The following is a 24,456-nucleotide window of genomic DNA, read 5'->3' as shown; positions in this document are numbered from 1 at the left end:
CAGCAACGTTATTTGTTCATTAAAATGAACCAAAAAATAAAGTTTACGTAATCTCATTTGAAGTTTTCAAGTTTCCCTTTTTTCAAGGCTCCATCGACAGAATAATCAGTTCAGATAATAAATGAGTTGGATCGCAACACAATGAGACGATTATTTTTCTCAATTTCTTTTATCCAAGTTAATTAATTGGAATTGTAGAGAATTTTCTTTGAATTGACTGCAACATGAAAGAAAAAAAAAACATTTTAATTTGAAAGACGGAAACAAATCCTTAGAAGGGTGTTGATTAGTTTCAAAAGCAAGTTTTCTCGATTTGCGGCGAATTTTCATACAAAAATAAAAGTTAAAAATGTTGAAGAAAAAGTTCTGGTAGCTACTACCTATTTAAAAGAAACTTAAGGATTCAACTTTTTTATTATTCGTTTAAAAAAAAAATTTGGTTTGCTTTGTGGTATGTTAATTTTAATTTTAGCATAATGTTTGAGAGTAGTTCATAATTGTATTGAAAAATCAATTGTTTTAATTGTGGCCCTTACAAATGACATGTTACAAATGATGTAAAAGATTCGCCGATTTGGATTATGGTCTAAGCATGCTGCTCCAAATAACCGTTTAAAAATAAGAAGATATGAGAAGGAAAAGGGAGATATATTATGACACGAATATTAGAGGGAGCACGCTAATATTAAAATAAAACAATCATGATTTATAGTGGCGAGTGAAAATATTTGATAAAACATGACTTATTTACAATAGAGAAAAAATCTCTCCGCAAATGTCAGGCTGTTTGCCCAACCTGCAACAGTCGTCCTCCATCCGGCACAGAGGAGACTCAAAATATGGAATAAAATCCAGAACGTTAATAAACTTTCTTATTTTTTTTGTACGCGTAATTTATAAATTATCCCACACAGTTACAACTGCATAGAAAAACGTTTATATTGATTTTTTGGCCCTACAGCTGCCAGTTGATTATCAAGGCTATTGAGTGAATTTTCGGGTACCCTTTAAGTCGCGTTGCGCTTCATATTCGTTTGGCTAACGCCAACGTTTCAGACAGTTTTGCAACGTCCATCTGATTATGCTTATATAATTTTGTATAAAATACTAAACATACTTATCGAGATGATGTTTTAGGTGTTGCAATAATCTATTGAAGCGAAAGAACCCGACATAATATGCTTGAAGTCTTAAAAAATCACGATTTCAATTATTCTCTAAGCCTCTCGACCTAGACGGTGATTCTTTGCGGAGAAGAATATTTGCGAGGCTTTCATTCATCCTACAAGTTTTAAAAATCACGGACATCAAATAATGTAAATATATGTATGATTAAAATACAACATTTAAAGAAATTTTCATCTAGCGAGGGTTAAGGAAGGAGAGAAAGGTAGTCTTATAAATGAATAAATCAAATATGTTACTGAAAATGGAAAGCTGAATAAATTCACGTTTTTCTTTTAATACTAACTATTACTTTTAATTTTTTTAGATATTGCTTAGAATTTTTTATTTATTTATTAAGTTAAAAGAAATTTACATTTCACTTTCTTAACTTAAATAAATAACATTAAATAAGTAGTTTTCTAATATTGTCATAATAACTTAAGATTAAAAAGTTTTTTTCAAATACATTTATACTCTCCGTTTTAAGTTTATATGGAAGGAGATTGTAAATTTGTACACCCTCGTGGCCAATGCCTCTTTTGCCACTTTCAGTCCTTACAGCATGTGTGTACAATTTGTTATGCTGCCAAGTATAATGTTCGTGTACTTGTGACGTTTGTTTAAATGTTGTGTTTGTGTGTATAAGTCCATTTTGGATTTTGTAGATTAGGAGGCATATGTTGTATTCGTACAATTTTCTTATTTTCAAAAGTTTCATTTCCTAATACAGTTTTTTTGTGGGAGTGTCCCGGTTATAATTGAAGAGTTTTTAATAACTTTGTTCTGCATTGAAAAATAATTGATATTGAATTTAATGTAATTAATCACATCCCAACCTAACCTAACTTTTCAAATTATTTTTCAGTGCAGAATTTCGTTTCCACATGAACACCTTTTATTTTTTAAACCCTTAAAATAAATGAATTGTCATTAAAATAGTTACTATGCATGTGCAAAATTTAAATTCAATAAAAAAATGTCACACATGAAGCGCCCTAGTATTCGTCGCTTATAATTTTTTATTCAAGATAAGTGGCTTTTAAAGCACCGCTATCGTTATTCGATTATGGCATGATTTTATTTTTATTTTTTTCCGCGGGCAATGGTACAGTGGTACAGCGGTAGGGTGGTACAATGTTACAGTGGCACAGTAACATTGCACCACCATTATTTATTTTCTTTCTTGCTTTCTACTTTCTACTGTACTATAATATTACTGAGCCTCACTAATAAACGTATTATAAATTTTATACAACTGATTGAATTTTACAGAACCATTAATGTATGGTAAATGGTTGTGTAGAATTAAAATCATGTTTATGAGTAAGGGGACTATGTTTTGTATTTTATTTTTGTTTATTATTTCTGTTATTTCACTAGTAGCATCTCCACCTAGTAATAACTACACATTGATTTGTTCCCAATGGCAATTTCATTAATGTAAAGCTACGAATACATGTGCTTGTGGGAACCTCAACTTATTTGAAAGGAACCTTTCGTTCCTTTTGCGTAATTTGTGGCTCGGTTCGCGTGTAACCCCAGTTAGAAATGTTACAGTAAAACTTCTTCCAGCGAATACATGTGCGAGCTGAGCCTCAAATTTTGGGAAAAGAACGAAGCAACAGCAAATGGCGTAAAAAATCGCTTGCGGTTGCTTCATTCCTTTCACACAATTCAAGGCTCGGCTTGCGTTTCAGTTAGAAAATGTACACGTTCCATAATAATCGTGAACACTTAAATAAACAACATGAAATGCATCAAATGTCGCAAAGCTCGCATATGTGGACGCACTGCGCGCACCAAACGCACATCTACGCGCACCACATGGTTCGTAGCGGGCCACCTACGAATGATCGTAGCATGCTCGTTCGGTGTTCATTGCATGTTTGTTGCTAATATTTGTTCGTCGCTTGCGTTTTTACATACAACAAAATGCAATAACAAATTAAAACAACGCAATTTTTGGCGCTCAATCTTCTTGCAAGAGACTTATAATTTTGAATTCGAATTTAAGTAAGTGCGTAACACATAGTGGTATATCTCCCCAAACTTTGCGCGGGCGTTGATAAAAACGCCTTGTCAAATATTCATTTAACACACTCCATTAAATACCGTGAGTTGGCAATTTTCACATTATCAGTTGATAAAAAATGTGAAAGGTTGCTTTGGGGCTGATAGAGAAAATGATTTATACCTGCAGAAAGTACCTCATAATGCGCGGTAGCCCGTCAGGAACTTAAATCTCACCACTGAATAAATTCATAATGTTTCACACAATCATTTTTTACTACGCGAATAATGTTTTTAAAGAAAAAAAATGTGTTGTTTAATGGAATAGGTGTTTGGCAAGGAGAGGATATTTAATGTTATATTAGGTAAGGTTTATTAGGATTGTAGGGAAGTGTAAGGTAAGGTTATGTTAAAATAAATTAGAAAAGGCTAATACTTAAAACTGTAGTTTTTTTTCCATTTTATTTTCTTAAAACTTCATATAGGTTTTAGGGTATAAAATTTCTTTCAAATGTTTACACCGTACATTTGTATAATTTTTTATTATTACTACGACTGATAATTGTTTTGGCAATACAAAAATTCGGTTAAATCTTATTTTTTTTTATTCAAGTGGAAAAACAATATAATAAGTACTTATCTTGGATTAGCTTGTGCTTGGTAATGTTAGGATTGTTTGATGTCTAATCGTCAAACTTTTTTTTGCCACATTTTAAAATTTCGGTTAAATCTTATTTTTTTTTATTCAAGTGGAAAAACAATATAATAAGTACTTATCTTGGATTAGCTTGTGCTTGGTAATGTTAGGATTGTTTGATGTCTAATCGTCAAACTTTTTTTTGCCACATTTTAAAATTTTAAAGTGTGTGCTCAATAATTTTTGTAATTTAAAAAAAAGCCGTCTTTTTACGCTTGGCAGATGTGAAACATCGAACATGATTTTCATTGAAAGAAGTAAAAAAATATAAATAAAACAATGATTTTATTAATTTTAAAATATACGCATAAATTCATTATCAATTAATAATTCATCGTCATTTAGAATAGACCCAATGCCAAAATATACCGCACAGAGTTTTGGCGGCTGGGCGGAAAGTCGATGAATCACGAGGCTGGCCGAATGATGCTTTTCCTACGATGGTATAAGGATATTAATTATTTTCCTCCTTCATCGTACACATCAGGACTGTCGATTTATTTTAATAAAACGAAACTACATTAAATCATTATAAACGACTATAGGCCCGACTCGTCGTCTCGTCTTGCCATGTTTGATACTCAAAAATAATAATAATAATAATAATTGGATGACTTGTATAGCGCCGTTTTTGTGCAAAATCACCGCAAGGGCGCTGTGAGTCGGTTATACCCCCGAAGCCCACAAAGAGATGTTTTGGTTGATAGTTTAAGTTGGAAAATATTTTTTTTGAGATGTTTAATTACAGTTATTCTCTCCATTTGTAATTTGTTCCGTGTGTTATTCTGGCAGCTGTATATAATGGTACATTAAATTCACTTCTACTTAATTTCGCAAAGTAAACGGTTTGGTTAGGTTAGGTTAGGTTAGGTTAGGTTATGTGAGGTTTGGTTTTGTTTTGTAGAATTGGGTAAAGCTATACAAGGATATATTAGTTTAGTAGGTACCTTCCTAAGCAGGCGGGAGATCTTGTCACCGTGCTCCCAAGGCGTAACCCAGCCCTTGGGCGTGCAGTCCAGCGAGCGCGACGTGTTGCTGAATAGCATGGCGCGTCGCGAGTTTCCTCGCGCCGACTCCATCTTCTTGCGCATCAGCCGGTTGAAGGCCTCGATAAGCACGTACACCGCGTCGTACATCAGCGCGGCTTGGGCCTGCAAAAACAACAGACAAAAGGCTTAGTAAGCAATCAGTTCCATTCCAAAACAGTACATATAAGAAAAGTGAAGGAAAATAGACCTTATCTAACCAGACCAATTTCTTTATTACCATAACATATATAAGCACACCGCTAATAGTTCCGTTGTAACCACTCCCCTTTTACAACCGAGCTCTCAAAGGCATGATAAAGCAAAAATTTACGCCGACAAACTACTTAGTGTTAAAAATGAAGAGATTTATATAAAAAAAATATAACAAAAACTGAAATAGTACAAGGCTGATTTAAACGTGGTCATATCAGTCTTTTTAAATTTAATGGTTAAGATTAAGCAAGGACGCTTAGATGGTTTGAGCATGTAGAGATAAAGGACAAATGGTGTTAAATGGTAGAAGTGTGGGATGCTCGAGGAAGACGTAACACGGTCGGGTCAAGGGTTAAAATAATAGAAGGGCATGTTTAATACAATAAACGAATTAAAAGTTAATAACAGAGTTGTGTGACGGTCTTTTATCTCTGCCTACTCTGAAGGGAAATGGAGTGAGCGTGATGGCGATAATTTAGTTATTTAGTTGGCCAACTATTGGCTTTCTTGGACCGAGTTCAGTTGAGAAAAAGTCTTCAAAAGAGACAGAATACTAAGGTTTGGCTGATTCACAAAATTTCATTTGTCCCATTATCAGAATGTTTAGCTTATTTGCGCAATTTTGTTTTTTTTTTAGTTTGAAAGGTCTCCGTTAAACACCGTTTCTAGATCAGTTTCAGCTTTCAAGTAAAGCACAACTATCATGTTATCACAACTATCACGTTGTCACAACTATCATGTTTTCACAACTATCACGTTGTCATTACTATTATGTTGAAATAGTTTTCATGCTGTCACAACTGTCATTTTGTCCCAACTATCATGTTGTCACAATTATCATAACTTGAATGCTTATCACAATTTGTTAGGAAGCCGAACAGAGCTGGAAAAGTCTGTAACAGGGGTTATTTTTATTGGTTGAAAGAATGCATTGTCATCCACAACGAGTATATCTGCCAAATATCAGCTTAATAGGATGTCGGAAAATGGGTTAATTTCAAGTTGCAAGATTCCATTTCATCAATTCATTAATTTATTCATTTGATTAAGAAAACAAAATCGAAATTCAAACAGATTTATTTAAAAAAACAAAATGGGAATTTCTGCGAAACACCCCAACCGTTGCATTTTTCTTCTATTGGCATACATTTTGGAAAATAATTTATCCCGCAAACCTATGAATTATGTCTGTATTAATAATTTCCTTCATCATTTAATATTCTGTTTTCTGCTAACTCAACACGGTGAATATTCAACACACTTTTAAAAAGTGATATATAGTCATTAAAAAAGATGAACTTTTTTTAACCTAACCTAACCTAACCTACTTGACCCAGTTAATAAAGTTTTTTTTAATCATTTTCCATGACTTTATGTAACTTTTTAAAGATGTGATGAATTATCATTTCGATCATTTATCCGGTCACCATTGCAACTAATTGCATCCACATAAAATTAAATTTTATTTACTAAGGTATTAGTTACAAACCAATCCCGCAGGCTTTGGTTGGTAATATTGTTTGTTGAATAATTAAAGTAATAATCTGTCAAATCAGTGATAAAATTAATAATTTAGTTAGTACTTAAATTAAATCGGAAATATGGTGGAAAAGCTCGTAGGTACGGCGTAGTCATTGTTTACTAACAAAATATTTACCATTTAAGCATAAAAATTTCATACCAAGCAATTATTTTGTGGCTAGGCATTATATTATAGATCAAAAACTCTAAAGTAAATCTTTAAACTTAATTGATAATCTAAGCTGTTAAATAATAATAATAATTATTTTTACTGTGTTGTAATATAAATATTTCTTAGTGAAATAATTAAAACACTATATATAAATTGTCAAGTAAAAGTAAAAATTTAGTTTTTAGTATATTAATTGTCATGATGAAGAGAACGTCGCTCTCGAAACATGTTGACTTTATATAAAAAATAAAGATTATCGTGGTAAAAACAAAGTGTTTTAATTATTTTATTAATAAAATGGTGCCACAAAGTGAATTTGCAAAATTTGAAGAATAAATATTTCTCTAACAAATACATCATAGGCTTACATTCTCACTATATATACATTCACTGTTGTACCCACTATTTGTGATTAGATATGTAATTTTGTCTCCCTCCCTTTCGTTCCATTAGTTATCAAATTGTTGTAGTATATATTCTTTCTCCCTCTGTTTTTCCATTTACAGGGTGTCCGCGGGTAAAATGTACTTCGGGAGATGATTCTTCATGAAGGGCTTTTTTCCCATACTAAAATATTTTTCCATAGAAGAATATTTTATTCAACCTTTTAACCTAAAAGCTACCTTAAGACGTTAGGATTTCTATTCTGGGAAACTTATCCATCTTTCTAGTTCCAAAATCGTGTAAAATCACCCCCTAAAGTTAGTGCACTTTACCTCCGGACACCTTATATAGCAAACTTGAAGCCGTGTCCTTTCGATTTCCGGTCGACAGCTCTGACCACTGAGATATGGCGGCTTATCTCTTATCCGCGAAATAATTCAATACATACTAGTGTTTCATTCAATAATTACTGCTTGTTACATTTTTTTCACCTGAAACAACCAACTTTATTTTATATGATAAAGGCATTGTAAGTGTTAACTCTCTCACTAGATGTAAGTGCTAATTCTAGATAACTAGATAACTAGCTAACTGTAGATAAAATATACTGCGAATTTTAAAAAAGCTTCGTCTGTTCGTTAGTTCTGTGAAAACACTCGCATCCAGCGCGTGGTTTATAACTTCCATAGACATTATTAAGTTCATAATTGAAATTGAGAAGCAATCTTAACCCACGCCAGTATATTGTTAAAAATAGAACAGTGCTCGACAAAACAAACAAATTCTTAGTACAAATATAATCAAAATTACAAATATAATTGAAAATAAAAATGCTATTGTACCTATGTATACCAGATGTTATTCTTGTTTAATTTTAAATATCGTAATATCGTAACATAATACTGTTTCGCTCCTGTGAACCACTGTAAACATAAATCATGTATATTGTAAAAGCCTTTTACGGCGTATAAAAAAAAAAAAAAATGCAAAAAAACAAATGAACAGTGCACAAGCAAATCATAACGCGTAAAATATTTACGCTTAAGTATAATACTTTAAGTAGAAAAAATCAACCTTTAAAAACAAAGTTTTTTTTATTGAGAGAATAAAATTTCCTTTGATTATCAATTTGATGGCCATCGAATATGAAGGAGTTTGAATCTTTCTTGCCTAATTATTTAGAAATATAAAATTTAGATATTTAATAAACCTAAAGTTCTAACAAGATAAAAATATATTCCGGAAAAAAAAATTTTCTACAATTTATCTTTTTTTATTAACAGATGTATTGAGAAATATATTTTTGTTGTTGTTTAGTTTGACTGAAGGTTGAACCTTCCTACCTAGGGATTGAATAAATTGAATGAACCGTGCTTTCACTAAAGCCAAATCCTAATTGGATGGTACCGAGATTTATTATCTACTGTAAATTTATATAATGCCACCCAATTTTCGAGAAATGTAAGTTTGTGCGTGAATATTTAAATATTCTAAATGACTTTCAAAAACCGATACGTAATGTGTAATTTTTCACAACTTAATCGTTATTGATGCTCTGACTTGTAGTTATTTTCTATAGGTATGTACTTTTTCTATTTTACATTGTCTTTGCCCTTCACATGTACTCTCCATTCACTGTCATCTATGTTTTCTTATTCGTGTCAATATTATGGTTTTAACGGACATATTGTCCGTAAATTAATAAATAAATATTTGGATAGAATGCCAAGGAGTCGGTCTGTGGAGTTTCAGCTGGATCGGATTATTCCATTGATGAAGATTCCATTGTGTTACTTATTTATTTTTTAATTCATTCCATAAAACCAAACCAAAATTCAAAAAGATGTTTTTAATAAAAAAGAAACTACGAGCGACCGATGATAACCATAAATTAAAAAGTCTTCAATTAACTGGAAGCATTCTTATCAAAAAGGTGGTATTAACCTGTATTCTTTTCGCTGGCAATTGGTTTTACTTGTTTTTTCCACTGTCATATGCTTTACAGCATTCCTCTGCTCTTTTCTTGGGAAAAATATTTCCCTGATGTCAGCCAAGGAAACTAATAACATTAGCAAAACGAGCATAAATCAAATTTTCAGGAACCTTATAAAAATTAAATTATCACGCGTTAAATAACAACACACTTTGCATGGCGGAATAAAAAACATTTTCCCGACTTGGCTGTTGAAATAATGCGCGTTTCGCCTTATTGCTTGTTTACACGTAATTCAATGTTTCCACTCGCTCTGTGCGTTTAACTTACTAACGTTTCTTGACAAATCAAAGTGCTAAGGCGATTTTTCGCGTTATTCATTCGGAACTTTGTGTTTACTACGAAAATCGTAATAAAAACATGCTCAGCCTGAAAAAGCACATTTTTCTACACAAACAATTTTTGTTTCTTCTATTGATATTAAACGCAGTCACTCAATAAAATAAACGAGAATAGGTATTAATAACAACCGAATTACTTAGTTTATAATTTTCATATGAAATTAATGTAAATCTTTTTGTGAAAATATCCAAGTTTATATATATAACGCTCTGTTAACTTTTATTATTACTAAATTTATAATTTATAAAATGTTTCGATTTTTGTAATAGTATCATTTGAAATAGGTACCATTGGAATCACACTCGCGTCATACATGTATTATTACTTTATCAAAACTTGTAAAAATTATGAAGGTATGTATCTAACCTAAAATGAATTCCAGTTTTTTTAAATCAAATTTTAGAATGTGAAAGATGTTTGAGTTAGTAAAATATTTAATTTTTACGTCATTTAACGTTGACGTCACATCTTTCTAAATAAATGGTTAGTCTAAATGCTGTTCATTGTGACGGGGTACGGATGACGTCATAACCCATCTTATCAAAGATAAAATATAAATAGATTTGGTTTTATAATACTTGTAAAATAGATACTTAAATAATTTTAAAAAAATAATAATAAATGTTAATTTTACAACTGTATAAAATAAAGATCATTAAAAAAACTTTTATTATTGTAGAAAGCAATCACTTTGTGGTTTGACATATTTAATAAAATAAAATACTTTTTTGTTTTAAAACCACGATATTTATTAATTTAAGAACCGACCGGTTTCGCTTTACTTAAGCATCATCAGGGTACAAATTAATACTAAACAAGAAGTACATAATGTGTGTATATATATAACAAAATATAGAGGGAGACAACATGATACAAATATAAGCAACACAAAGACGGTCATAAAATACATTAACATAAGTGCACAAGTAATGGAAAAACCGCTAGATAATTATGTAGACTAATGGGTTATATCAATAAATCGGGAGAAACAAAGCATCAACTGGCATGGTGGTAAGGAGGTAAGGAGAACTGGGATTTTTTTATGGGTTTATTGGAAACAGACCTAATATTGGACTACTTGATATGTCTAATTGATTATTAAGTATCTGACTTTTGGTTTTTACAGCTTTTTTAATTTCTAGTGCCTCTAAGTTGTTTAGTCTGTTACCATGCCCGTTTTTATGTAAGATGTTAGCACCGGTGCTATGACAGAATGTATGATCTTTATCGATCAAATGATTTGCGAATTCGGAAAACCCGTTATTATTGAGGCAACGAAGATGCTCCTTTATCCTAATATTAACATTACGTGATGTCTTACCGATATAGAAAGCCGAACAATTATTGCAATTTAATTTATAAATCCCCGAATGACTTAATTTATCGTCCTTATCTTTAGAATTAATTAGAAATTTACCTTTATTGTTATTAGTATAGAAGGCCGGTTTGACTTCAGAAGGAAGGTTTTTTACACTTAAGGTAGAAAAGTGATTAATAAATAAAATTCGCCGCCATTGATAATTAATATTATTATCATTGATTTGAGGACAAGGACTAGCAAAGAGGAAGCGATTAATGGCTATTTGTTTTAGCTTTTTATTTAAGATTAAATCTATAAAATTCGATTCATATCCATTATTTACTGCTATGTTTTTAATTAGTTTTAGTTCACTATCAAAATTACTATCGGACATTGGAATTGTGACTAAACGATGGACCATTGAATGGAATGCGGAGTGCTTATGTGAAATAGGGTGATTGGAGGTGCTGTGTATGACAACGTCAGTATAGGAGGGTTTACGAAAAATGTTAAAATTAATTCTGTTATTAACGATCGATAAGGTAAGGTCTAAAAAATTTAAGGTTGAATTTATGCCTATTTCTAATGTGAATTTAATCTTATTATGAAAAGAGTTTATAAGTTTGAGGAAGGAATTTAGTTGACGCTTAGTCCCTGTCCATATACACAAAACATCATCAACGTATCTTTTCCAGTACAAGACATTTTTAATAAGATGTGAGGTACTAGATAAAATTTTATTTTCTAAGTTATCCATGAATATATCAGCAATCAGAGGACTGGTAGGGCTCCCCATAGCTAGGCCGTCACGTTGCTGATATATAACATTATTAAATTGAAAATAATTTTGATTCAGGCATATATTAAACAAGGAAGTTAAATCTTTTATAAAATCTATAGAGAGATCGGAACTATTTAATAAATCAGAAATTAAACATTTACTCTCTTCTATGGGAACATTGGGGAACAAATTTACAACATCAAAAGAAATTAGTGTAGAATTACTAGGGAGAATCATATCTTTCAATTCTTCTACTAATGAAAAAGAGTTTTTAAGGGTATGTTTAGGTGAAAAAACATTGGTATTTTGAAACACATTAGTAATAACGGATGATATTTTAAAATTTGGGGCGTTACAACATGAAACTACTGGCCTGACGGGGCAATTATTCTTGTGTATTTTAAGGAACCCGTATAATTTAGGAGTTTTGGGATTTTTAGTTAAAAATTTAACTTTGTGATATGATTCATCTTTGAATATTTTAGTTTTACATGCTTGAAGTGTTTGTTTCACATTTTCTTGGAACTTATTGGTTGGGTCTTTCGCAAGTATTGCGAAATTGTCACTGTCAATGAAGTCCGCCACTTTAGAATTATATTCATTTCGAGGGAGTATGATCACTGTATTCCCCTTGTCCGCTTTCGTGAGGATCAAATCTTCATCTGTTAGTTTGGCACGAATATTCTTCACTATAGTCAACTCAGGATTTGGGTTAGGTTTAAATTTAGGTATTATTTTTTGTAAAGTTTCAGCACTTTTGTAACAGAATTTTTTCGGTTTACCACATAGAGCTGTGTCTATATCCACTGCTACCTCTTCTATTGCCGCATTAAAATTATTATTCGAGTATTTAAGGTTATATTTTAATCCCTTTGCCAATAGGGATATCTCCTCAGGAAGAAAATGTACAGAAGACAGGTTCTGTACACGGTCAAAAAATGTATGGACCGACTCCGGGTTACTAATATTAATATCTGGATATCTGGATATATCATACTCCCTCGAAATGAATATAATTCTAAAGTGGCGGACTTCATTGACAGTGACAATTTCGCAATACTTGCGAAAGACCCAACCAATAAGTTCCAAGAAAATGTGAAACAAACACTTCAAGCATGTAAAACTAAAATATTCAAAGATGAATCATATCACAAAGTTAAATTTTTAACTAAAAATCCCAAAACTCCTAAATTATACGGGTTCCTTAAAATACACAAGAATAATTGCCCCGTCAGGCCAGTAGTTTCATGTTGTAACGCCCCAAATTTTAAAATATCATCCGTTATTACTAATGTGTTTCAAAATACCAATGTTTTTTCACCTAAACATACCCTTAAAAACTCTTTTTCATTAGTAGAAGAATTGAAAGATATGATTCTCCCTAGTAATTCTACACTAATTTCTTTTGATGTTGTAAATTTGTTCCCCAATGTTCCCATAGAAGAGAGTAAATGTTTAATTTCTGATTTATTAAATAGTTCCGATCTCTCTATAGATTTTATAAAAGATTTAACTTCCTTGTTTAATATATGCCTGAATCAAAATTATTTTCAATTTAATAATGTTATATATCAGCAACGTGACGGCCTAGCTATGGGGAGCCCTACCAGTCCTCTGATTGCTGATATATTCATGGATAACTTAGAAAATAAAATTTTATCTAGTACCTCACATCTTATTAAAAATGTCTTGTACTGGAAAAGATACGTTGATGATGTTTTGTGTATATGGACAGGGACTAAGCGTCAACTAAATTCCTTCCTCAAACTTATAAACTCTTTTCATAATAAGATTAAATTCACATTAGAAATAGGCATAAATTCAACCTTAAATTTTTTAGACCTTACCTTATCGATCGTTAATAACAGAATTAATTTTAACATTTTTCGTAAACCCTCCTATACTGACGTTGTCATACACAGCACCTCCAATCACCCTATTTCACATAAGCACTCCGCATTCCATTCAATGGTTCATCGTTTAGTCACAATTCCAATGTCCGATAGTAATTTTGATAGTGAACTAAAACTAATTAAAAACATAGCAGTAAATAATGGATATGAATCGAATTTTATAGATTTAATCTTAAATAAAAAGCTAAAACAAATAGCCATTAATCGCTTCCTCTTTGCTAGTCCTTGTCCTCAAATCAATGATAATAATATTAATTATCAATGGCGGCGAATTTTATTTATTAATCACTTTTCTACCTTAAGTGTAAAAAACCTTCCTTCTGAAGTCAAACCGGCCTTTTATACTAATAACAATATAGGTAAATTTCTAATTAATTCTAAAGATAAGGACGATAAATTAAGTCATTCGGGGATTTATAAATTAAATTGCAATAATTGTTCGGCTTTCTATATCGGTAAGACATCACGTAATGTTAATATTAGGATAAAGGAGCATCTTCGTTGCCTCAATAATAACGGGTTTTCCGAATTCGCAAATCATTTGATCGATAAAGATCATACATTCTGTCATAGCACCGGTGCTAACATCTTACATAAAAACGGGCATGGTAACAGACTAAACAACTTAGAGGCACTAGAAATTAAAAAAGCTGTAAAAACCAAAAGTCAGATACTTAATAATCAATTAGACATATCAAGTAGTCCAATATTAGGTCTGTTTCCAATAAACCCATAAAAAAATCCCAGTTCTCCTTACCTCCTTACCACCATGCCAGTTGATGCTTTGTTTCTCCCGATTTATTGATATAACCCATTAGTCTACATAATTATCTAGCGGTTTTTCCATTACTTGTGCACTTATGTTAATGTATTTTATGACCGTCTTTGTGTTGCTTATATTTGTATCATGTTGTCTCCCTCTATATTTTGTTATATATATACACACATTATGTACTTCTTGTTTAGTATTAATTTGTACCCTGATGATGCTTAAGTAAAGCGAAACCGGTCGGTTCTTAAATTAATAAATATCGTGGTTTTAAAACAAAAAAGTATTTTATTTTATTAAAAAAACTTTTGTGAGAAAAACACATAAAAAGAAAAAAAACTAAAGTTGTTACATTCATAACATTAAATGCTCATGTACCCCTAGTTATTTTTAAAACTTTATTTATTTACTAACTAACCATCACGCCATTTCCTCACAGAGAGGCCTAGGCAGAGGGGACGGACCGCAAAAAACTCGCTCTTGGCACACACTCCCTGCCTCATTCACATTCATACGTCGTCTCATACACACTCTTCTATTATTCTAACTCTTGACATGGCCCGACTTAAGTATCTGATTCACTTAGTCGTGCCATGTCTTCCTCGGGCGTTCCCAACTTCTGCTACCATTTACGTTTGCGTCGTACGTTCTCCTTATACTCCTTTCTTCGCTCATTTGCTCTACATCCCAAACCATTTCTTGATCTTACTCATTTCGCTTACATTTGCAACACTCCCAGTTCTATGCCTCACTTCCGTACATCAGGGTAGGTACCAGCAATCCATTGTGGACTAATTCATTAAATGTATTGATAACACACATAATCTGTTTTATTCAATGGCTAAGATTATTTTGAATAACCTAGATTTCCTACAAGGTTCCAGCGGTAAGTATGACAAACCTGGAAAGTATTTAGTAACAGAAGGCCAAATTCTTCAAGTACCTTGTCCCTGAGTGGCGTCTCGAGTCCGCTGTCTAATAACTTTCCCGAAACACAATTGCCTTTAGTTACAGGAAGTTATAAATATTTAAATTCAGACAACAATAGTATGCTATCTGCTTATCAAGCCGTCTTTGCTCTTATCATCTCCCATAGCACATAAAAAGAACGAGGGCAAATATATGCAAGAAAAAGTAATTAACTCGGTTGAAGTTCATTTTGTTTTTAATTGCCAAACACAGTCCCTCAGGAGATAAGGGGAGTTTAATTATAATCCCCTCTTTGTTTTTTAAAAGAACAACAAATACAAAAAATATGTAAATATGAATCGATCTCATTTTAGTGTTGCGGTCGCGTCTATTTTATAACCCGAGGGGTCAGAGAAAGAGATTTATTTCGAAACCGAGGGAGATTTAGAGTCTACCATTGTTGTTGACGATTTTGTTATTAAATTATCTTTGTGGCGTATTGAAAAAGTCTTGCCTTTACAACATGAATGGCCGGTTACAAACCGGAAGAAGTACACAAAAATTAACCGGTAAAAAAATAAAGTTTTTATACTACAATACATGTATTTTCAATTTTCACCTTGGTTGCGTCATTCAATTTAAATTTCAAAGAAAAAAAACTTTTTCAGGTTGACTGAGGATTGAACTTTTCTCCCCAGGCACTGGTTCTTAAACTACTACGATTGAACCTTCATACCCATGGACTGGAGTCAACCGCGATTGGGTAGTACTGACATTTATTTAATATATTAACTCATGTAATGTCCTATAATTTCAGACAAATGCGAGTATGTCTTTGACAACGAGTCTATCTGTCGAGTTTCGGCTCGATCGGATTTCGGAAAGTTGGTTAATATCCACTTCCAAGATTTGCATTTATTTATGTAAACAAGAGTGCATTTCAAATAAATATTTAAAAAAGTGACTGTATTGTCTGAAAAAAGGTCCGGTCAATTAAAATCAAGGGCTAAATAAAATACTGGATAAAACGAATACTTATAACGATGCTTGAAAATGGGTTTAATTACACTAACTTAAATATGATTTAAAATTGTTAAACCTAGCATTTACAAACAAAGAAACAACTTAAAATTACTGTATGGCTCTGAGGGCCTACTCCCAATTAAAGGGCTTCTCTGGTTTATTATAATTATGGATAATGCGGGAGAAAATGCGTACAAAAAGCCATTGGTGCATAGTCACAAAACAAGATTTACTGAAAAAAAAGGCCTAAAAATTCCACTAATATCAAATAAGTATGGTAGCAGAACACTTGACTATTTGATACCTGTGATTTATAACAAATTTAACGAAAACTTTAACTTGAAAAATAATGAGGAACCTTGCCCTAAACTGACAAAAAAGTGGTTAATAAATGAACAAAACGTTTATCTATCCTAAACATTATATTTGGTATTAATATTTAAACTTAAGCTAATGTGTATTATGTTATAACATTAAATGGTAGAACCTACAGACAAGCTGATTGTCACAGCTTTGTGGGACTACCCATATCTTATATTGTATTACATGTAATTATATTAAATTTAATAAATAAAAATAAATAAAATAAATAATAAATGTATTTTCTAAATTTTATTCATTGAACGCCCGTAGTGTGCTTTTACAAACATTATTCATAACGATATTTTACATAATGCAGAGAAAATAACATATAATATATGTATATCAGAAGGTTCAATAAATACTTATCATGTTAAAAGAGTAATACTTATCAAATTCTTTCACAACTAATTATTTTGCTTTGAGGTAAGACAAAGAGGTTTTGAATATATCGAAAATATATTTTTATATATTGGCAGTTCGGTGAAATTGCGCTGGTGGTGCGTGATATAAATTGAGTGCAATAGTTGAATCGAGTAAATTCAGAGATGGATATTTATAACACTTGAAAATTGAGGGCAGTCTATGAAGTTATTCAATAATTTTATAAGAATATTACATCGAAATTTTTTCGGACTTATTGCCCAAATTTAGACGTGTCATCATGACAATAATATAAATTGCTCAATATACATATACACACACTTACACATAGAGACACATATTATAAACTGCACTAGTCACCCGGTAATTACTGAATATACATTCTCCATACAAAACATGTAACAGGTACCTAACATGAAATATTTCATTTCTGTGAATTGTACTGTTTGTTTCTAAGATATTAAGTAAACCAAAAATATACCTAATCGTTCTTCGAGTATTGAGTGGCGGCAGTTTTAAATTAGACATTGATGTTTTTAACAGATATCGATCGCAGGTTGTCTTTAAATATATTGAACATGTCTAAGAAACTTTATCTGTACTTTCTCCAAACGGTGTAACTTACAAGTATAAATAGGTGACCATATTCAGGGGATACGTCGCTTGTGCTAATAGCTGTGATCTCACAAGGGAACAGTAGAGTGTATAATTTCATAGACTCACTGTTAGGAAAAGTCCTTATGTTACGTATTACGAAACCTAAAATTTTGCATTTAGAACTTGAGTCGCAGCGACCATAAAAGGTAAGTTTTCTGTCGAAAACAACTTAAGTAGGTGTATAATACTTGATGATGGAAGACAAAATTAACAACTCTCAAAAAAAAGGTGTGAAACAGAAAAAAATTATACAAAAATTGAACACAGGACCTTTCCTTGCCGGGAAAGTATTCTGACCAATTCGACAATATCTATTTTTTTTAACTTCATTACATCTTCGACTGAGAGCTACAACCATCATGTTAATTTTTTTAAAGTACATTTTTTGGCTGCTTTCCTTATGCATGAATGCAATATTCCACCCGAAATAATTGCACTTTTGATAGTGTATTGAATAAATACATCAATTTTTATTTTAATGTGCCTTATCAATTGACTTTTATACCAGTCTAGGACATATTTTTTAACGGTGGAGTAACATAATTAATAATAATCAATTCTTGAATCATTTTCTGAATTTTCTGTTTCAAATATTTTGTTTGACAGTCGTTAAAATTGACTTGGATGATAAAATATTACTATTTGAGGTTTTAATCACTAAGTTATTCCACTATAAAAAAACATAATACTTATTTTATTTTGAACTTTTCTTTTCATTTTGTAATGGTTTCCATAATTTTCAACAATGACATTATTTTGAAACTCAGAATTATAAGAATCACCAGGATAGTTATTTCGTCCTATTTAATTAATACGTCCTAGGCCAGCCACTTTACATAAGCCGTAGAATTTTGTAATCCATACACCCGTCGCCGAGCATCAACAGCCTTACCATCCCTTTGCCCCCCCTCCCCCCCACGCCCCGGCAGATCCCGTGTCCTGTCGATAGTTTGAAAAGTGGAATGGCTCCCTTATTCATCAGCATTAATCGGATTATACCAGACCTAATCCTTCCTACCTTTAATCTTCTCATGCTGGAAGTCTGCGCGAGTAACACATATGCATCACGTGAAACCTATTTGAGCAGATTAATAATCGGCTGGCCGGCGCTGAGCATAATCGAAACGTTTGAATAATCGAAGGATTTTTTAAATTTCCTTGTTTATTTTGTAAATCATCGCTGAAATAAATATTTTGAACATATACAATTTCGCTTTTAAAGTCTATTTAAGAAAGTCTTTTTTTTACTGGCATAAGTGTTCCGCTATTCGAGTAAACAATTTGTTTTTTGTAATTATGTTACAAAAAATATTGCTTTGAATAGCTTTGTACTTCTCCACTGTAAACCTAACACATTTAAGTATCTATGCTGATTAGAAACAGTATTGTGTTCACCCATTACCTTCATGACGATGTCTATAGGCATTTTTCAAATATATTTTATTATTATTTTTTTTTTTTATTATTATTTTAATATACATCATATGGGTTACATTAATACATACATATTTTGCAAAATATAATATTAAGGTTCATATATGGTCATGTATACCTTATCAGAAAAGAGGAGCTCTTGTGCCTGATAAGGGAGCCACGATTCTTACTTAGATTCATAATTCATAATGAGATATAATAATAATAATATAATAATATATATTATAATAATATATATATATATATATATACAGGGTGTCCGGAAACTCGTAGTACAAGCGGGAAACTGGTGAATCTACATCACATTTGGAGTCGATTTTGTAGTAAATTTTTTTTTTATTTGAGCTTTCGTTATCGAGTAAATCGAGTTTGAAGTTGATTTTTTTTTTTTTTTTTTTTTTAATCAAATTCTTATAAATTATTACTGAAGATCAAAGTACCCAACTAATTAAAACTATTTGAAAGTAAAACAAATGAAGAAACTCGGATTTGAAGCATTATTTTGAAATCACCCTTCATTTAACCCGGTGTAATCATAAAATATTTCTGCTCTGCAGGGTTAAAACATCTGTTATTCAACCCTAAACACCAGAAAAAACTTTAACCCTAAAATAGCCGAAAAATATTTTTTTTTGTTTTTTTTTTTTTTTTTTTGAAAATGCTCAAATCAAAAAACTTTATGTTTTTTTGGGTTCCCCATGTGGTGTAGATTCTCCAGTTTCCCGCTTGTACTACGAGTTTCCGGACACCGTGTATATATATTTTTTTATTTTTGTTTAATATAAGTTTTTTTGGAAAAAAAGTTTGATTTTATTTATTTGTTCTTGTTGGTTCGTAATACAGCGCAATTCGGAAGGGAGATTATTGTAGTTTTTTATGGCTTGGTAAATATAATGGTTTTGCATTTGAGTTGTTTTAAAGATTGGCGTAATAAATTGATTTCCATTTCTCATGAGTTTATAAAATTCTTGATATTCTGTGTTATTTTTTTCTTTACACATTTTTATAATGGAAGTTTGCTTAAATATATCATCAATATTTGAAATATATATAAATGTAAAATATATGAAAGCTGTGCATTTTTTAGACTATGAGAAAAGCTGAATTCGCTCAAAATGTTATGCATCATTTCAAGATTGGTATTTCAGCTGTTAATTATGATTTATTTTTTATCAATACCCTGAATACAGACCTATTTAAAAAAAAACTCAATAAAATAGATAAAATGAAAATTTAAAAAAAAATAATATGACATAATGTTAGCAAAATATTACCACCATGTACCACCTACATGTAAAAGCCCGTTATAAAGCCGTTAAATAAAAAAATTAATAACAAATAAATAAGAAATTATTATGTATTTAAGATGACATGATCTTAGACAGTTGATAGTGGATGAGAGGGTATGTGTAAAAGACGTGTCAGTATTTAGTAATCGCTCAAAGCTGTTAATGCCTTCCTCAGTTAAGAATATATATATATATGATGTACGAGAATATGAACCTGAGCAGGGTCCTTGAGAAACCCATGTTTCTGGGAACGCCAAACTAAAGCCGATATGATGTGTTTCATGAAGTTATTTGATGAAATTGACGCACATAATATTATTATTGGGTAAGTATTATGTTCCTATGACAAGAATAACAAATATTATTAAAAAACAGGCAAAAAATTTAGCTTCACAAGTATAGTTAATTTTTTTTTTGGACCAAGAAAAAGACTATCAAGCTATTTGTCAAGCATATTTTTTTAAGCATGATCGTAGCTATGTAATTTTCAGTCGACGAAAAGCATGTATCTAATTTTATCTTATTTATTAAATCAAAACAAAAAATTTCCACTGAAATCATAAAGTGAGTAAGTAGGTACCTTAATTTTTTAATGAATTATACAATATGTCCAAAGAATCGAAACTTGTTCGATGACATTTATTTTTTCGGTGTTTCTTAAATAATCAGGCAGGTAACTAGGTAACATTATATTAAACAAAAACAAAAATGAAATACCAAACTAACAATATGTTTGCAAATTTGAAAAATTAATCTTTGTTGAACCTTTAGAACGTACAAAAAAAGTACAAACAGATGAAATGCAAAACGGTCGAGTTAAAATAGAACTTCGCTATGTACACTAAATTGAAAAGAAATGTTTAAGCCGTTAGTTCTATTTTGACCCATTATTATTTTAATAATTTGGAGCATTTAATTCATCATAATAACCCTCTAGGGACTTAAAAATCAAACTCATAATAAATGTAACTCATCAGCATCATTTAACAGACATATCGTTATAATATTTCGCACAGTGCTTTAACAATCAATCCTTTTGACGGTAATTGATATTCGGATGCCGGCCGATAATAAACTGGTAGCTTCTGCCCAAATAGAAACATTTGATACTGAATCTGTGAATCGGAATAAATTGAGCATCAAATGATCGCGGCTAATGAGTCTCTTTGTTGAACAATATTGGTGGAATATAATATTTATCGGCACAATGGCGGAGTATTGTCGGGCGGGCGGCCATTTGCCCGAGCCTGAGCCTGAAATGTATCGCGTTAAGTAGCTTTGTCTTAATTATTGATGGCGCTACACTCGACACCGTGGAGCGGCCGCCATTGCGAGGGCAAGATAAATGCTAGATACAGATTGACAACTTCACGCCACAAAAAAAAACATTATCAATCTTAATACTATATTTACTCGAGCAATTTTTGGCAAATTATGCCAAGTTTGCAAAAACGTTTTGAACGATCCCTTGCCATAATAGAGATAAATGGCGAAATCTAGGTGGATTCATTGGCTTTGAACCGCAGTAAGCAATTTCATATGTTTCCATATTAATATTTTGAGGAATGACATGACGGCCTCGGTCGAGGGTTATGACTCTCGACTAGCCAGCTAGAGGTCACGGGTTCAAATCCCGACGTGCGTAAGTAATTTTTTTTTGATTAATTGTGTTATTTTACCATTTATTTATTTAAAATACTATCTAGTATATTTGCGGCACTTCACAGAGTGGAAGATACTCTCTGTCATCACCCTGGTGTAAGACCACCATTCAGAATTAAAACGTTGCTTGAAATGATTTTACCTATGTTTAGTAACCAGGTACTACACCACCTTCATCTTCTCCCCCTCCCTTCTAACTTCAGCCTCACAACATACCCCAATTAGGGATGCCATAGTTCCATTTGCTCCAGATAGTTGGGAGCAGTTGTATATATATATGATACCAATCGCTGGAGTAGATATAAATGTATATATATATATATACATGTGTCCGGAGCACGGAGTTAGCAGGGACTATAGAATGTCACCAGTTTTGGGGTGAAGTTTGAGATAAAGAGTAGGTGGAGGGAATGCTGGCGAAACCACATTCAGAGTTGGTCACTAAACGACTTAACAAAGTTTATACCTTCCGAAGCAGCGCTTTAAATCTGAATGGTGGGTATTCACCAAGGCTGAGCGGTATAGAAAGTGTGTTAGTGTATGGAAACATCATTCATTGCTATTACAAACAGCTTCTTTGCACCACGGCTGGATTAAGGCAATTCGATTCAAAAGCTTCCACCAAACTACTTTTGCCAATCTGTTGTGAAAACGACGACATTTCACGCACTTTTATCTTAATGACTATGACTATGATAATACTCACCACCTATGGCAAAAATTCTCAATGTGAGGTAATTGGTTGCAAATTTTCAATTCTGGAAAAGAAATCAAAAGTGTGTGTTGTTTTTTATCTTCATATCTTATATTTTTTTACAGATTTTATACTTTTTAAGAAAGATTTTGATGATGTTTTCAATATAAAATGCATTTTTCAACTTGTTATCGTCTAAGATCAGGATCATTCTAAGAATATTCTATCAATAGTTGCCATTTTTACATATTCGTTCACCATTGATGTATTAAATTTATATGAGATATGAAGAGAAAAAATAGGTTACACTTTTTTACTTTCAAATGACATCCCAACGCTCTTAGTAAAACAACCGAATCAGGTCTCTATAGTGGAACACGTTTCGGCAAGATAATTTATTTATTTATTTTGTAAGAAACAAACAGCTTTTACATAATATACAATGATATAAATAATATATACAAGTTAACTGAAGTCAAGCCACAGAAGTTTCTTATGCTAAAGTTTATTGGAAATGAATTTTAATTTCTTAAAATTAATTTGGAGTTAAAGGAAGGGGAGAGGAAGAGAAAAATAGGAAGAGGATAGGAGATGCTCCCGATACATTCCATACTCTCATATTGATAATCGATCGTACGCATTACTTCATATCGATATTTCTTTTTACCAAAAATGTAAATGCTGTAAAATTTTATATTATATTGTGCACATATACGAGGAATTGGGGAATTTTTTCGAATGTTTGTTCTACACGAGGGTAGATAAAATAAATCAGATTGTCGGGTTAATCTAGATGGAATATGAAGATTTATTAAATTGGTAAGTTCTTGTGAGTCCAGACCATTATTTAGGATTTTAAACAATAAGATTTTTGTCAAAAATTATACGTCGTGTTTGGAGGGAGTTAAAATTATGAAATTTAATGGATTCAGTATAATTTAAGAACTCTAACTTTAGTTTATAATTTATGTGTTTAAAATTTTTTTGTGAATTATTTCTATTCTTTCGATATAGGCTTGGTATAAAGGAGTCCAGATCGGTGTACAGTGTTCCAGGTGCGGGCGAATATATGAGGTGTAAAGGGAATATAGAGTGTTTATGTTGTGGAAGGGTTTTGCTATGCGAATTATAAATCCCAGCATTTTATTGGCTTTGTTAATGATGTCATCAGTGTGTTGGGTAAAGTTTAATTTAACATCCAGTGTTACCCCAAGGTCCCTGATATATTTTACTTCAATGATGTGTGTGCTGTTTAGTGTGTATACAAAGGATATTTATTTTTTATTACGTGTAATGTTAATTTATTGCATTTTGCAATGTTAATAACAAGTTTGTTTAATTCGCAATAAACAAAAAGACGATTGAGGTCCTCTTGAAGTTTAATGCAGTCGTTGATTGATTTAATAACTAAGTATATTTTTTATCATCTGCATATGCTAGGTAATTAGCATATGCAGATGATAAATGTAATTAAAATATAACTATATAGCTCTATGCCAAACACCGATTTTGTTGAATATTTTCTACAGTGTTGTTGCATTGTCTCTGTAATCGCCGTCATGAAACAATTTAATTTCGGTTTTATGTACAAAGGTAACATTTTAAAATATGTAGTTAATTCAAAAATTCCAGTTTATATATTTCTTATAGGTTTGTTAAAATTGTTGGTGGTGTAACGGTCAGCACAGTTGCCTTCCAAGCAGTTGATCTATTTATTTTGATGAACTTATTTATTTTGATAAATTTATTATTAT

At 31.6% G+C, this 24,456-nt stretch overlaps 1 protein-coding gene across 1 annotated transcript in view; it reads right to left on the bottom strand.

The window, feature by feature from the left end:
- Positions 1-24,456, bottom strand: part of LOC149412410 (glutamate receptor 1-like) — a 342,856-nt gene that overhangs the window by 96,957 nt on the left and 221,443 nt on the right. Inside the window, exon 5 of the mRNA XM_089645875.1 lies at positions 4,822-5,025. Within this exon, the coding sequence (XP_089502001.1) occupies positions 4,822-5,025 (204 nt within the window). The remainder of the gene's footprint in view (positions 1-4,821; positions 5,026-24,456) is intronic.

This window comes from Hesperophylax consimilis, chromosome 23 (genome assembly GCF_061612785.1).
Source record: "Hesperophylax consimilis isolate HC1 chromosome 23, BYU_Hcon_1.0, whole genome shotgun sequence".
Taxonomy (NCBI): domain Eukaryota; kingdom Metazoa; phylum Arthropoda; class Insecta; order Trichoptera; family Limnephilidae; genus Hesperophylax; species Hesperophylax consimilis.
Note: the sequence above shows the minus strand (reverse complement) of the source record. Positions and strands in the feature narration are given on the sequence as shown.